Here is a 15,880-nt window from a genome sequence, read left to right as displayed (position 1 = left end):
TTACAAAAAATTTGATACAAATACAAGTAATGGAAAGCACAATTACAATCAAAATAATTACCCGAGAAATAATAACGATAATAATTCGCAACTTTGTTTCTACCATGCCAAATTCGGTGACAAAGCACTTAAGTGCGTTCCGCCTTCTGCTCGGCAAGCTGGTACTTCTTCGGAAAACTAATATGGCCTCGTCAAGTCAACATAATTGATAACCTCTCTATTTCTAAAAGATTACACATTTTAGACCGTAGGACAGGGCTCACATTTTTAATAGACACCGGTTCAGATTTGTCAATAATTCCAGTAAATTCCAAGGAGAAATTGAACGTTTCCAACTATGTCATTTATGCTGCGAACAATTCGCAGATAAATACATACGGTAAGTGCAATTCATCCATTGATTTGGGGCTTAGTCGAATTTTATCTTCGAATTTTTGTATGGCTGCGGTACCCTATCCTATTATCGGTGCAAATTAGATCGGTGCAATAGATTTAAATTCAGGCTGCAACGCCATTTGTTTTTTTAAGAAAAATTTTGTCACTGACATTAGCTCTATCGATAAATCATTACCTTTTTACATTATTTCTAAATATCCGGAAATCACTAACGAAGCACAATTAGAGGCACCCTCAAATATTAACGTCTTTCATCACATTGTGACGAAAGGCCCACCAGTGGCCCAACGGTCTCGTCGACTTCCACCAGGCAAGCTTTCAGTGGCAAAAGCCCACTTTAAAGAATTAACGCATACTGGGAAATGTCGACCATCTAGTGCAGCTTACGCTTCTCCCATCCACATGGTCCTAAAAAGTGACGGTCAGTAGAGAGTTTGCGGAGATTACAGACTTTTAAATACAATAACGGTACCGGATAAATTTCCAATACCTTTTTTACATGATTTCGCGAGTAATTTATATGGTAAAAAAGTGTTTTCTAAACTTGATTTGCACGCGGCGTACCATCAAATTCCCGTTTTTCCAGAAAATATCCCAAAGACTGCAGTGACAACCACCTTTGGATTGTTTGAATTGATGTACATGCCATTTGGTTTGAGAAACGCAGGTCAAACATTCCAAAGGTACATGTTCCAAGCTTTGGGAGATTTAGACTTTTTTTTGTTTACCTGGATGGAATTCTCATTGCCTCCATAGATTTAGAGGAGCATGAGAAACATCTTGACATCGTTTTCAATCGATTAAAAAAATTCGCTCTCAAATTAAATTTTTTAAAAATGTATTTTTGATCAAAATAAAATTGAATTTTTAGGTCATTTAATTAACAAGGATGGTTTTCGACCTACTCCTGATAAGGTTCGAGCCATCACTGAATACGAAAAACCTAGCACAAATCAAAATCTTCGACGATTCCTTGGGCTGGTAAATTTTATCGTCGGAATATTTCACATGCGGCTCAAATCCAACAACCTTTAAACCCGTTTTTGCACGACACTCGCAAGAATGACAAACGCGAGGTAGCTTGGAATCCTGAGACCGAAAAAGCTTTTATCACAGTTAAAGAGGCATTAGCCCATGCAACCTTACTCGCCTTTCCATCTTCTAGCGCATCTACACGTCTGGTGACAGATGCTTCGGATCTAGGGATGGGGGCGTCTCTTGAACAATTTTTGGATAATTCGTGGCAGCCTCTAGCATTCTTTTCGAAGAAATTCAATTCTTCGCAAAGTAAATATAGCGCCTATGATCGCGAACTAACCGTTACTCACGAATCTGTCAAACCCTTTCGATACCTTTTAGAAGGACATGAATTTAAAATATGTACGGATCACAAACCGTTAATTTATTCTTTTCAAAAAAATAGCGAAAAAGCTTCTCCCAGGCAACAAGGACAGCTTTCTTTCCTCTCTCAATTTACCACAGTTATCGAATATCTTCCTGGTATCGATAATGTGATAGCTGACACGTTATCTCGATGCGATAACTTTCCCTTTGGAAATTGAATTGACTGAGCTTTTTCAAGCTCAAATTGCAGACGAGGAATTAAAGCAAATTTCTAAAGACAACAATTTGTCATTAAAATTAAAAAGGTTTGATTGGAACAACGTGTCACTTATTTGCGACATTTCGGGAGACAATGTCCGTCCATATATTCCACGTTCACTTTGTAAGCGAAATTTTAATTTAATGCATAACTCTGCCCACCCAGGGGGAAAATAACGGATAGATTGGTTCGAAAAAAATACGTTTGGCCACTTATGAACAAAGACATTAAAGAATGGTGCAGGTCTTCTTTGCACTGCCAACGAGCGAAAGTTTCGAGACACACCACGGTTTTGCCTTCTCATTTTATAGCTCCTGATAGCCGGTTCCGACATGTCCACATGAACATTGTAGGTCCCCTACCAGTTTGCGACGGCTACAAATAATGTTTCACACTTATAGAATGGTTTTCGCGATGGCCAGAAGCCATTTCTCTTAAGGATATTAAAGCTTCGACGGTTTGTCGCGCCTTTTTGACAATTGGATCGCTCGTTTTGGCTCCCTGGAAACGCTTCCAACGGATCAGGGTAGCCAATTCCAATCGAGACTTTTTTCCGCACTCTTGAGTTTGACAGGGTGTAATAGAATCCGGACCACCCCTTATCATCCAGCGGCTAACGGGTTAATTGAACGTTGGTATCGCACACTAAAAGCGGCGATTATGTGTCACAGTAATTCTGAATGGATAGATTCGCTATCTACCGTGATGTTGGGATTACGTAACAACGTTTTGGATTCGGGGGTGTCGCTGGCCGAATAACTGTATGGTACCACTCTAACAATACCGGGGGAATTCGTTCTTCCAGAGGATTTTTCCGCGGATAGACAAATTTCTGACGAAAATTTAAAACCCGCATTTTTTGCAAGTGGGGAAAATATAATCGTAAACGAGCAGTCGGGCAATGCACATGTAGATCGTTCTTCGATTGAGCAGAAAAACTCTGCACCACAGACTTCGCAAAAAGATGAAAATTTAATCAAGAGACCAGCACTACGCACTTATGTAAATAAAAAAAGTCTCTTTTGAAAACATAAAATAATTTACAATTTTTTTTTCTTAAATTTAAGTATATTAAAAAGAAAGAAACATTAAGACTGATATGACTGCGATATATTTTTTTTATATAAGAAATTAAGCGATATCTTTTTATATAACCATGGTTATATTGTTAATCCCCTTATATTGTTTATACTTTTTATATTTACTTGTATAACACATTATTATTCAAAAAATCAACTACGATCTCACAATTAAAATTTTTAAAGTTTACTTTTTTTATTAAATTTTAAATTATTTTGTTTTAAATTATTTAAGAAAATTAAATCAGTATTCCTTAGAATTTGAACTGATCGTTGACACTTAGGGGGGAGTACTGTGGGGATCGTAGTATGATAACGTAGAGTTCCATGACGTTTCTCTCTCTGGTGTAAAGTGAGAGGAGACGACAGCAACTTTTGACTCACACAACGAGTGAGAGAAGACATGCGCAAGAATAACCGCGCCGCTTCAAATGTACAGTCGGTCTGAAAACACGCTTAGTATAGCACGCATTTATATATGCGTCTAATCAAATAAATGAGTCATTAAAATTATTTAGTTCAGTTATTTATTTATTAATTTAACAAATATCGTGAGCACGGTTACTGTGTGGATTCCCTTCTGATTGAACACTTAATTTTGATTATTATATTTCTTAATATATAACAGAATCCCACAACTATAATGCATGCAGCGCCACCTTGTTCCTTTTAGGCAAAACGTCTACTCACTTGATGCCTGTAGCACAGCTGTCATTTTTAGTTAATATCCGCTAAATAACACTGCCCTTATATTTTGTTAAAAATAATTATTTTTTGATTTCCTCATGTTTAATAGTATATAATAGTACCTATTTATTATTATTTTTTTATTATTATTTTGTTTTGTCAAACAACAAAGAACGGAAAGTGCACAAAGTAATCAAGGAATATAGCATTACTATATTACAAAAAGATATCGCCGCCGCTAATTCAAGAATGAACGCTAGGCGAGAATTTCTACGCTACGCGGTAGTTCACAGTACTCGCCTACCATTCATCACGCAAAGCATTCAAACTCGTGTACCGTTCAGAATTTGTCTTGAAAATTTCAGAAACTGTATGAACTATCTATATCAAAAACATAGGTTAAAAATTAAGATAACATCAATACTCAAGGTTAAACGACAGAATCATAGATTAAAACGAACATAACCTTAAAAAACAAGGACATATATCAAAAACCAAGGAGTTGAGACATACATAAACTAAAAATTAGTATCAGAAGTCAAGACATGACACTCCTCCTTAAAATATAAAAGATCATAGGTCATAGGAGAACATGGCCTCAAATTTACGTCAAAGGTCATAGACATGCTACATCTGGCTACATTTATAAATAATTTTTTTCCCCTCTCTTCTCAAAAACAAGATAATATGTTTCCAAAAGTAATAATCTTTTGTAAACTGTATATTGAGGGTTGAATGTTGATTTTGAAAATTCTCTGAAATTATATCTCTATAATACTCAATTTATCTAAAATACAAAAATCAACATAGAGACCCGCAATATAAAGTTTACTGCATTCCGCTATTGTTTGGGCCTGGCGACCGAAGGTCCGAAAAGATAAGATCTACAGTATATGATCTTATTGTGCTGTGCCTCAGAATTTATGAGTATATAGGTATATAAATTTTAGTACATAATTTAAGAAATAATGCATTCTTCTTTTTAAAAATTGTAACTTTCACAAAATATTAAATATTATATACGTATATACTTATAAATTTTATAAATGAAAATATACATATATATGTTTGTATATCGACACTATATATATATATATATATATATATATATGTATAAGTATGCGTGTATATGTAGCTATATAGTAAATAAATGGGAAAAATATAAAATTCATATTAAATATTATTTTAAATTAATAATTTTTAAATAAATTTATAAATAAATAATCAATTCATTCATTTTATAAATAATAAATAATGGTTATTGTGTTTTTATAAAATAATGGATAAAACTTCAAAAATTATAATTAAATATTGTTTAATTATTAATATTATAGAAAATTATAATAATAAAGCTAATTAATAATAAAAATTAAATAATAAATAATGAAAATTAATACTAATTAAATAATATTGGAATTAAACAATATATAATAAATAAATTTTAAACAATTTTTCATTATAATTAAAAATTAGGTTATGTTATTACATAAAATAACGAAAATTAATAATAATAACAAAAATTATAAATAAACTAACCTAAAAAATTGTAACTTCGTTAAAAATTAAGATATTTCTATAATTCAAAAACTATATTGTAAAATTAAAATAATAATAATTGTTATAATAATTTATAGTAAAAATTTCATATTGTTTATAACAAAAATTAGCTATATTGTAAAAAGATGTAAAATTATGAATATTTCTCCTTCCATAAGTAAAAACCCCTCTTATTTCAAATCTCTCTGTTTTCAAGATAAATCCTCCCTACCATTTTCATGAATTTTCGCCCTTCGGCCCAACCCGTAGTTTCAAATTCACCCATCTCAGGATCCATGCAGGGTGAATTCCTATTTTGCTTACCACAAGGCCCATGAACTTAAAATCGCTTTAGAATGTTAAAAAGTTCTGGATTCTTTATTTTGTCTGTGGTTTCAGCACATATCATTTTATTTAAAGTTTCTGATTTGCAAATTTGTGTACGTAAAAATATAATTAAACTCACATGTGGCAATTCCCGCTTTTTTCTTCTCTATGAAAGACGATACATATAAAATTGTAAATGAATAAAATTACAAGTACCTTGAGTATGGTTAAGGTTAACAGTCCATCCAGGTTCACCATAAGGAAACATTGTTGGATATGTCATGGGATCAAAATTTTCACTAACAATAAGTGTAGAAATTAATTTCTCATTATTTTCTGTTGTGCATACTTAATTTACATGAACATGGAAATCCCTCCTCAATTTCTGTAGATAATTTCTTTATCTTACATGACAAATTTTGGGTTTGGGTATTTTCTTTTCATTGTCAGTTTCATAAATTAATCTTCCAATTTACACTGTTAACCAATACAGATGTTGCAAATGCTATTTCATATACTTCACACTTAACTGTACTAATCGGTTGTTGATCAAGAGCTTCAAAAACTACTATTGGTTAAAAAGGGAACAATCTAATTAAATAATCTAATTGATGCACATTTAAAATACCTGCATTAAGGCTATCAAAAATATAAAGTTTTCTAATGTCTTTAAATCTCTTTGTCTCTCAAATTAGCAATTGATATTCAAATCAATATTCAGCTCACAAACTATTATTTCACCCGTAAAACAATATTCAACCCGCTTTCTATGTAATTAATATTCAAAAAGCCAGCTTCCACTAATATTAAACATATATTTTTTTCTTTTATCAAAATATATGCAATACCAATTTTATCTTCAAAATTCAAATATCTTTAATGTCAATGTTATCCAATACCAACAAATTTTTCCAAAATCTAGCTTCCACTATTATCAAATAATTAATATTTTTTTCCAATATCAAAATATATACAATACCAATTTTATCCTCAAAATCCAAATATCTTTATTGCCAATGTTGGCCAACACAGTAAAAAAATTGGGAGTTAGCGAAAAAAAATTGGTGGTAACTTAAGTTGAATTCGGTTTGGCGAAAAAACTGAATTGGAACGTTACGGTGAATTATTTTTTTTTACCGTGAATTTTTTTTTGTTGAACATTTGATTTGACGTTTGTTTATTTGAGTTTGCATTATAAATAAATAGAATAAATGTTTCGAAGTGTAAAAAAGCCGATTTGGACTAAGAAATATATAATTTTTTAAAAAGAAATAAAAGCTAAGTGTGACAGATCCTTTGACAATTTTATCAAGTTTGTAGTGTTCATATGATAAACTTATCATATGAGTAGTACTCACATGTTAAAATTGTCGGTAAATCTGTCACATTTCTCTTTTATTTCTTTTTAAAAAATTATATATTTCTTAGTCCAAATCGTCTTTTTTACATTTCGAAACATTTATTTTATTTATTTATAATGAAAACTCGAATACACAAACGTCAATTTAAATGTTCAAGAGAAAAGAATTTACGGTAAGAAAAAAATAATTCACCGTAACGTTCCAATTCGGTTTTTTCGCCAAACTTAATTCAGCTTAAGTTACCACCAATTCTTTTCGCTTACTTCCAATTTTTTTTACTGGGAATATAAAGTATATATACAAGTTTTATTTAGTAGCCGTTCCATTTCTAAGAGGAAAAGTGTTATACCCCTATACTCTACCGGACTGGGCCTATTGTAGGACCTCGCATAAGGCAGACATTGCGGCAGGCCTGAGTGGCGTTATCGGGCATAGCCATTGGTAAGTAAAGTATGGGTTCACCACTTCCACTCACGGGAATCAAACGGTCATCACCTATGTCACGTATACAATAATAGAAAACAAATTTCCCTCAACCCAAGGCTGTGAGGATAAAACGGGAGATCACGGATTGCGTCCTTTAAAGGAAACGGGTGTACTCCTGCTCAACAGGCTTTACCCGAGCTTGGACCTCAAGTAAATCAATTACAGCGGGGGGCCTGTGTGGCGTTCTCAGGCTTAATGACAATATTATTTTATAACGCTCAATGAGTTTTTCCTCCAAATTTTTAAATATAAACATTTTTTAATTTATTTAAACATATTTCTCAGAATTTCACGATTACGAGCATATGTTGTTTAATTCTCCAGTATAAGCACATGGTTATAACTCGGGCGCGGCTGGTAAGATGAGGGACACCACTTTCCCTTACAGGACAGTAATTAAACGATCATTGACCATCTTATATAAACAATAATAAAAAATAAACCCTCAACCGAAGGCTATTTTTGACGAAACAAATTGCAGGTAGAAATCCTCGAGAACCCTCATTATCGAAGCAAAGATATATATGTATACTTAATCTAATAATAACGAGAAATTTTAAGTGCTAAGAAAATGTGAATGAATGAAGGAATGATTACAAAGATTATTATTATAGTTAATTAATTAATTAATTAATTAATTTTTAATATAAAGGTATATTTAAAGAAGATGTATATATAATATAATCTCAGGACCTATTACCTATTACATTACATTTATGTTTGTGATATAAAATCCCACAACGTGTAAAAAATATCCTTTCCGCCTTGTTTTTATTAACATAGCCATGATTAACTATAAATTATGAAACTTATAATTAAAATTGAATTAAAAAGACTAGATAATTTTGACGCAGTTTGACAAGAATAAAAACAAAAACGATTATTAAGTATCATATGAAGTTGGTTGGTTGAAGATTAAAGGTTGTGAAAACAGATTGAAAAAAGTATAATTTTTGAAAACAATAGGTTGGGAGAAGCATACTTTGGGAAAATAATATGTTGGGAGAAGTGGACTATGGAAAAAAGAAAGATTGCGAATGTTAACTATTGGGAAAAACGGATTGGGAAATGTGTCCACAAATAAGGATGATGCCTCATTCACTACCTCAATTAATTGTTAGAATTTTAATTCATCGTAGGCCTACAAATTCTCATGAGTTATGGGATCAATTTAAGCAACAATTGTCAGAAGACTTTATAAAAGTTGATTGTGTTGACGCAGAAGAAAAGCTTACAAAAAAAGGTTATTCATGACCATTTAGCGTCCTCATCATAATAAACACATATTCTTAGTTTTTTAAAAAATTCAAAATTTTAATTTTTTGTTAAAAATAAAAATAACAATTAATTTTACAAATATTGGTAAAATGTAAACTTTATATACATCATTCGATTTGTTTGGTTGTCAGGAATACAAATCTGACAAAATTTATTCAAAAATTTTATAAATACAGATTTTAAGTAAAATATAGACATCATATAGGTTATTTAAATTATGAGGAATTCTCTGAAAAAAGCCATACTGGCAGGGGTTAAACTTTTTTGTAAAATAATTTTCAAACCGGAATAACTTTAAAATGAATGAATGAATTTTAAAACACCCTGAGAGTTTTTTCAAAACTTCCTCGAAATGTTCCTTATTTCATCACCTTTTTACCCCCTAAAGGGAATTTTGGGACAGGATTATTTGAATAATTTATTTCTGAGAAAATGTTGTCGTGTATAGAATTTGAGTACCCAAAAATACCATTAGGTATCTTTCTTCTTCTATTGACATATTTTACGCAAGCAAAGCATGTGCTGAGTTTGAGAGCGTTGCGCTGAGCTTATTTTAAATTTATAGCTCATATAAATATAGCTATCGCAAAATTCCCCTTGGTAAGGGGGTAAAAAGGTGATGAAATAAGTAAAATTTTAAGGCAGTTTTGAAAAAAACAAAGGGAGCATAAGGGGTTAAAAGTAAAAAACAATTTTCTGGATGTTTTAAAATTCATTCACTTATTTTCAAGTTATGGCAGTTTAAAAATAATTTTTCAACAAAATTTTGACCCCTGCCGGCAACCCTGCGTTACACGGACCTGAAATCATGTTTTTTATTTTAGTTTTTAAATATGGGGTAAAATTCCTGTAGCGAACTAAGTGAAAAAAAAGTTGGTCGGATCGGGCTGTAACTTGCACATAGTTTAGCCCTATGGGTGAGTAATTTAACCACGAAGTATTGTTAGGATTTTTCAAAACCTGTCGGAGAGTGTGGGGATTAAATTTTTTTGAAAACTTTAAACAGTGAATTTTTGAAGACTTGTAACTTTTAAACAGAAAGAAGAAAAAAAATTTGTTCTATATGTTTTCGAAAGGTTTTTTCCTGTTCTTTCGAATGGTGCAAAAAAATTTAAATTTTAACCCATTTTTTTAAAATTAAATTTTTTTGCATGTTTTTATTTTTATTTTATTTATTTATTTTTTTTAAATGCTAAAAATGTGTATTTTCACCACAAAAAACAATTGACATGTTCTTTTTAGGGTTCCGTACCCGAAGGGGGAACCCTATTAATGAGACTAGTGAAGCAAGGCATGTACCCCCCCCTAGCGGCCACACGAATTTATCTAGAGGGCTGAAATTTGGTATACATATGTATTTTGGCGTGTAGATTACAGGAAAAATATAGCGAATCTCATAGGAATTGATTATCATAGCGTTGTCAAGGAAAAACCATGAATTTTTACGAAAAATCCCTGAAAATGACTATGTACCCCCCCTCTGGTTGCCACATCTTTTTACATAGAGAGCTCAAATTTGGTACACTTATGTATTTTTAAGTGAAAATTGCAGGAAAAATATAGCGAACATGATTGGAGTTGATGATCATATTGTTTTTAAGGAAAACTCATATTTTTAGAAAAAATCATGGATTTTTCGAATAAAAAAAGAAGAAAATTTTATCTTAAGGAATTCAAATTTATACATTTTTACGTATTTTTACGTGTAGATTACAAAAAAAATATAGCGAGAACGATTAGAGTTGTTTATCATAGAGTTTTTAAGAAAAAACTGATAATTTTTTATAAAAATCATGAATTTTCTTCAAAAAACAAAGAAAATATTATCTAATGGGCTTCAAACTTATACATTTTTATGTATTTTTACGTATAGATTACAAAAAAAATATAGTGAGCATGATTGGAGTTGATAATCATAGCGTTTTTAAGGAAAAACTGATAATTTTCGTTATATGTGACTATGTGTCTATCTATGTGTTTTTATGCTCACATTACAGGAAAAATTAAGCAAAATTGGAATTTTTCCACATGCCTTCACACTTTAACCCCTTAAATTTTAGGTTTAAGGGTACGGAACCCTCGGTTTTAATGCGAGTGTAACTCGCACTTGTCCGATTTTTTTTGATATTTTCGAGATATTAATTAATTAATTAATTAATGTTTATAAAAAATGAAATATTTCACAAATAAGTAAAGTTATTGCAATCCTGAAGGTACCGATTGAAAGCTGACGTAATTCGGCATCCAACAAGCCCTATGTGGACTATTTTGGATTAGAGGATATTTTATAAACAATTGCTATGTCAGCCAATTGTTTATTAACAATCCACTAACACAAAGTACTTCATATAGGGCTCGTTGGATGCGTAATTTTGTCAAATTTCATTTAGTAATCTCAAAATTACGATACCTTTATTCCTTCATAAAATATGAATTTTTGTTAACATTAATTAATTAATTAACTAAAATCTCGACAATACCAAAAAAGGACATCTCAATATTTTTTGAGGTAAAAATGCAAATTTTCAACTTTAAAAAAAAATTAATAAAAAAAATAAAAAGGACCGAACTTAAAAAAAAGCCAAAAAATTTTTTGATTTTCAGAAAAAAGGGTCAATTTTTAAATTTTTTGAAATTTTTTTTTCATCAATCGAAAGAGTACAAAAAAACATTTGGAAAACATATATTTCAAAATTTTTTTTATTTACTTATATAATATTTACAATTTTTCGTTATTTAATTAAGTGTTAAGGTTAATAAAAAATTATATATTTTAGAAACGAATTAAGGTATCTTAATTTTGACGTTACTAAATAAAAGTTGACAAAATTCCGCATCCAACGAGCCCTATATGAAGTACTTTGGGTTATTGGATTGTTAATAAACAATTGGCTAACATGGCAGTTGTTTATAAAAAATCCTCTAATTCAAAATAGTCCATATAGTGCTCGTTAGATGCGGAATTACGTCAGCTTTCAATTGGTACCTTCAGGATTGCAATAACTTTATTTATTTGTGAAATATGTCATTTTTTGTTAACATTAATTAATTAATATCTCAAAAATAACAAAAAAGGACATCTCAATATTTTTTGTGGTGAAAATACACATTTTTAGCTTTCAAAAAAATAGAAAGGACAGAATTTTAAAAAAATTCGAAAAAAAATTGGTTAAAATTTAAATTTGTTTACACCATTCGAAAGAGCAGGAAAAACCTTTCAAAAACATATAGAACAAATTTTTTTTCTTTTTTTTTGTTTAAAAGTTACAAGTCTTCAAAAATTGACTGTTTAAATTTTTCAAAAAAATTCAATCCCCACACTTTCGACAGGTTTTGAAAAATCCTAACAATACTTCGTGGTTAAATTACTCACCCATAGGGCTAAACTATGTGCAAGTTACAGCCCGATCCAACCAACTTTTTTTTCACTTAGTTCGCTACAGGAATTTTACCCCATATATTAAAACATATCTATATCATTACCAAAAAAAATTTGTTTAGTTGCTTTTTTCAGAGAATATCTCTTATTTTAATGCGAGAAATCAATTTTTTGGACAAAAAAATTAAGTTTACAGTGTAAAAAAATTTTCGGTTTTAAAAACAGTAAAAAGTGCCGTAAAAAATTATGTGGATAATTTTGGAAAACCTTGTTTCTGATTTCAGATATTGATGACTGCAATAAGCCAAAAAAATTTCAGGACAATCCATTGAAGCGTGTTGGAGATAATTTGTACACAAGATTTTGTGACATACACACACATACACACAAATACATCTGGACATTTGTTTAAATTGTTGCGTCGTTAGTTCCAACTGGTCAAACTGTTCATACAATTTTGGGTTTACCTGTTCCACTGTATAGTGATTCATCTTCAAATATAAAAGTGCGGTCTAAAGAATCACATTTACTTATAAATGTTGATCTTTTTATTTGGTTTGAGGCACCAAAGGCTTCGAACTATGCTCCAGAAATTATGAATATGTTATTAAGAGATATAATGTAATCAAATGATGTTTTTGGTGGTCACGAGAAACAAAATTTGTAAATTTTTTATTAAAAGTTATTCTTCTGCGTCAACACAATCAACTTTTCTAAAGCCTTCTGATATTTGTTACTTAAATTGATCCCATAAGTGATGCTGAATTGAATGAGACTGATGATAATATTGAGTTACGAGATAAAATAATAATACAACAGGGATGTATAGATATTGTTGAAGAAATGTACAGTGGCTTGATGAAAAATAAGCAATTTCAATGTCAATGTGTGAAATTTTATCACCTACAAATGTTGATGTTTATGAAATTAATAAAAAATTTGTTTATCTCGTAGACAGTAATAAAGAAAAAATATATAAAAGGATTGATTCAACAGAAAATTGTGATAATGCAAATTTTTCTAATGTCTTGTTATGACCACATAAATTACATTTGAGAATAAATTCTGTAGTAATGCTGATTAGAAATCTTAGTATTGATGAAGGTTTATGTAACGGAACAAGATTACTCATTTTAGTTTTATCAAACAATGTTATTAAGTGTCAAGTATTTACGAGAAATAAATGCAGAAAAATTGTCTTTCTACATCGGATAGTTTTGTAAAAATATATATCCCTTTATTTTTAAAAGAAGACACAATTCCATATAAAATTAGAATTTGCAATTACTTTATAAATAAATAGCAAGGATAGAAGTTTATTGACTTGAAAAGGGATTTTTTTAATAACGTCATATGTATGTTGCATTATCAAGGGTAAGGTGGTAATTGGAGTAATAATTATATAAAAAATTATGTCTACAAGGAAATTTTAGTAACAGTTGAAATACTTTCCTATAATTGTAAGAACACATAAAGCAAAATTTGAGTGGTTTATAATCATAAGTATTATTCAATAACAAATTTTCTGTCTTAAACGCAAAATAAACAAGTTGAAGAATGAACTTTTTGCGTTCAAGAAATGAACATTTTGCTTCCGCATGGATATATTTGTGATCAGTTTATGGTAACTTGCATGGTATTATAATAATATTCATAACTCTGAATAAAATAACAGTAAGATATTCGCTAATAGGTCAAAAGCTGCTTCTTAAAAACTTTACAAAACTAGAGATAAATATCTATTGGTGTCAATACATTTTTTTAAGTTATGGGCAATAAACGATTTTTCAAAAATTTTTAAATGCAAAATAATAATAGTTAATCTTTGTTAATATAGTTCAACGTAGTCTCATTATTTGTCCGCCAGTGAGACCTACAATTTAAGAAAAATTTATCCTTTTAGCTCTTATAGCATTCGAGATGTTTATGAAAATGTAGTGTATATACACACACACACGTAACGACATTTTTTAAAAATGTGATTTTTGGATTCCTAAGGTCGAAAACATAAAGATACATTAGAAAATTGAGTTCCAAAAATTGCGGTATTACAATGCTTCCTCCATGAGGAAGAATAATTTATTATTTTATTTTCAAAATGAACGAAATCAATTTTCGTACAGAACTCTTATATACTAAAGCTATACATTGTAACGAGTTGTAACTAGGTTGGCATTTACGAGGTTTGGTACAAAATAATTCTTCGTAATACTGCAATGAATCTCTCCAATAAAATTTCAAAAAAATCTTAATAAAACTTATTGTTCAGAGCTTATAAGAGCAATTATTAAATCCTTTTATAATCATATAAAGAAGTATATGTGCAAAAAGAAATCTTGATGTAATCATGGAAATGTTCAAAATAATGTGTAGATTGTTATAAATTTATCCCAAAAATTTTGGTCTTTCTTAATAAGATTGAAAATAATGTTTTCTGATTTTCCTTTAGTTCGCAAATTGAAAATGTTTCTTTCCTAAGTAAAACATTAACGTTTCGAATAAGAAACAGGGCGCGCGTTGCGCGCCAAAGTTGTTCTAGTATCTAATTAAATTATCAAGTAAAATATTAAAAATGAATTAGACATGCGCTATCTATGTAATAGATAATAAGTTTCATTTTTTTTCTCTGTATATTGAAGTTGAGAGAGAGCTTCAAAATGTTGGTTTACAATTTTCTTTCTTTCTCTCTCTCTTGCTTTTGTCTCTATTGCTGACACCATAAAGGAGGGCTAAATATCCCACTCTTCAAATGTGAGCAGACAAATTGGTTTCTGCATCTCTCTCTCTCCCTCTCTCTCCCTCCCCCCTCTCTCTCTCACATGCGGGACAGACAGCTATTTGAAATTATTATGTCTAATTTAAAAAAATTTAATTAAATCAGTTCAAAAATGAAGGCTCTGTACTTTTTTGAACAGCCAATTGGAACGATTCAATATAAAGTTTTTTAGTTTCTTTTTATGTTAAATAATCTTCTATTTACAGATCAAGATACAGCAGGTAACGCAAGGATAAACAATCAATTGCAAAACAATTTCGGAGTACCATTATCATCAATTAAACAAGCTGCTGACAGCGTTAATAAATATTGTGTTTGCAATGAAAAGATTTGTAACTGTTGCAAAGATTTTCATATTCCTCTTGTTGGAGTAAATGGACCAGGTAATTAATATCATACAATTGAAATCATATTTAATCAACATTAACGTGAGTTATCATTTCGGATAACGTTGAGTAATAGTCGATATGCTATTGTGAAGGATTCAATAGTTTTTGACAAATTTTGAGCATTTTTATAAGAGACGATTTAATAAATTATACTTTTAACGAATTTACATTACGTTCTCTGTGCTGGAGGAACGGAAACGATATCGGGTTCTGCGACAAGGAATTACATATAAAAAAGGAAAGCGAAATCACGGTAAAACTGCACAGGTGTCTGGAAGGAAAAAAATGTAATTACGATAACTTTATTTGTATATAAAATATCACAATATTTTTTGTAGTAAAAAAACAAATTTTTAACTTCTCAAAAAAAGCAAAATTCACTGTTTAAATTTTTAAAAAAATCCAATTCCTTCCCTCTCCGAAAGGCAGTTTTTGAAAAACACTAACAACAGTTTGTGGTGAAATTTCGCCCTATACATATAAATTCATTAACACGATATATTTATTTACTAATTTAATCATCCCAAATTGGCACCTATATAAAAGAAAAGTTACGAATTCGAGTTCTTTTTTTATAAAAAAA

General features: G+C 30.2%; 1 protein-coding gene across 5 annotated transcripts in view; it reads left to right on the top strand.

Annotated features, from left to right (window-relative positions):
• LOC127291318 (protein PFC0760c) overlaps positions 1-15,880 on the top strand; it is a 288,501-nt gene that overhangs the window by 152,229 nt on the left and 120,392 nt on the right. For all 5 annotated transcript variants that reach the window (XM_051320387.1, XM_051320386.1, XM_051320388.1 and 2 more), the window contains one exon: positions 15,115-15,291. In XM_051320387.1, coding sequence (XP_051176344.1) covers positions 15,115-15,291 — 177 coding nt within the window. The remainder of the gene's footprint in view (positions 1-15,114; positions 15,292-15,880) is intronic.

The sequence above is a fragment of the Leptopilina boulardi genome, unplaced genomic scaffold (genome assembly GCF_019393585.1).
Source record: "Leptopilina boulardi isolate dan_hultmark-lab unplaced genomic scaffold, ZJU_Lbou_2.1 LbouV2_131, whole genome shotgun sequence".
Taxonomy (NCBI): domain Eukaryota; kingdom Metazoa; phylum Arthropoda; class Insecta; order Hymenoptera; family Figitidae; genus Leptopilina; species Leptopilina boulardi.
The sequence above is the reverse complement of the archived record's forward strand: the minus strand, read 5'-3'. Positions and strand labels throughout refer to the sequence as shown.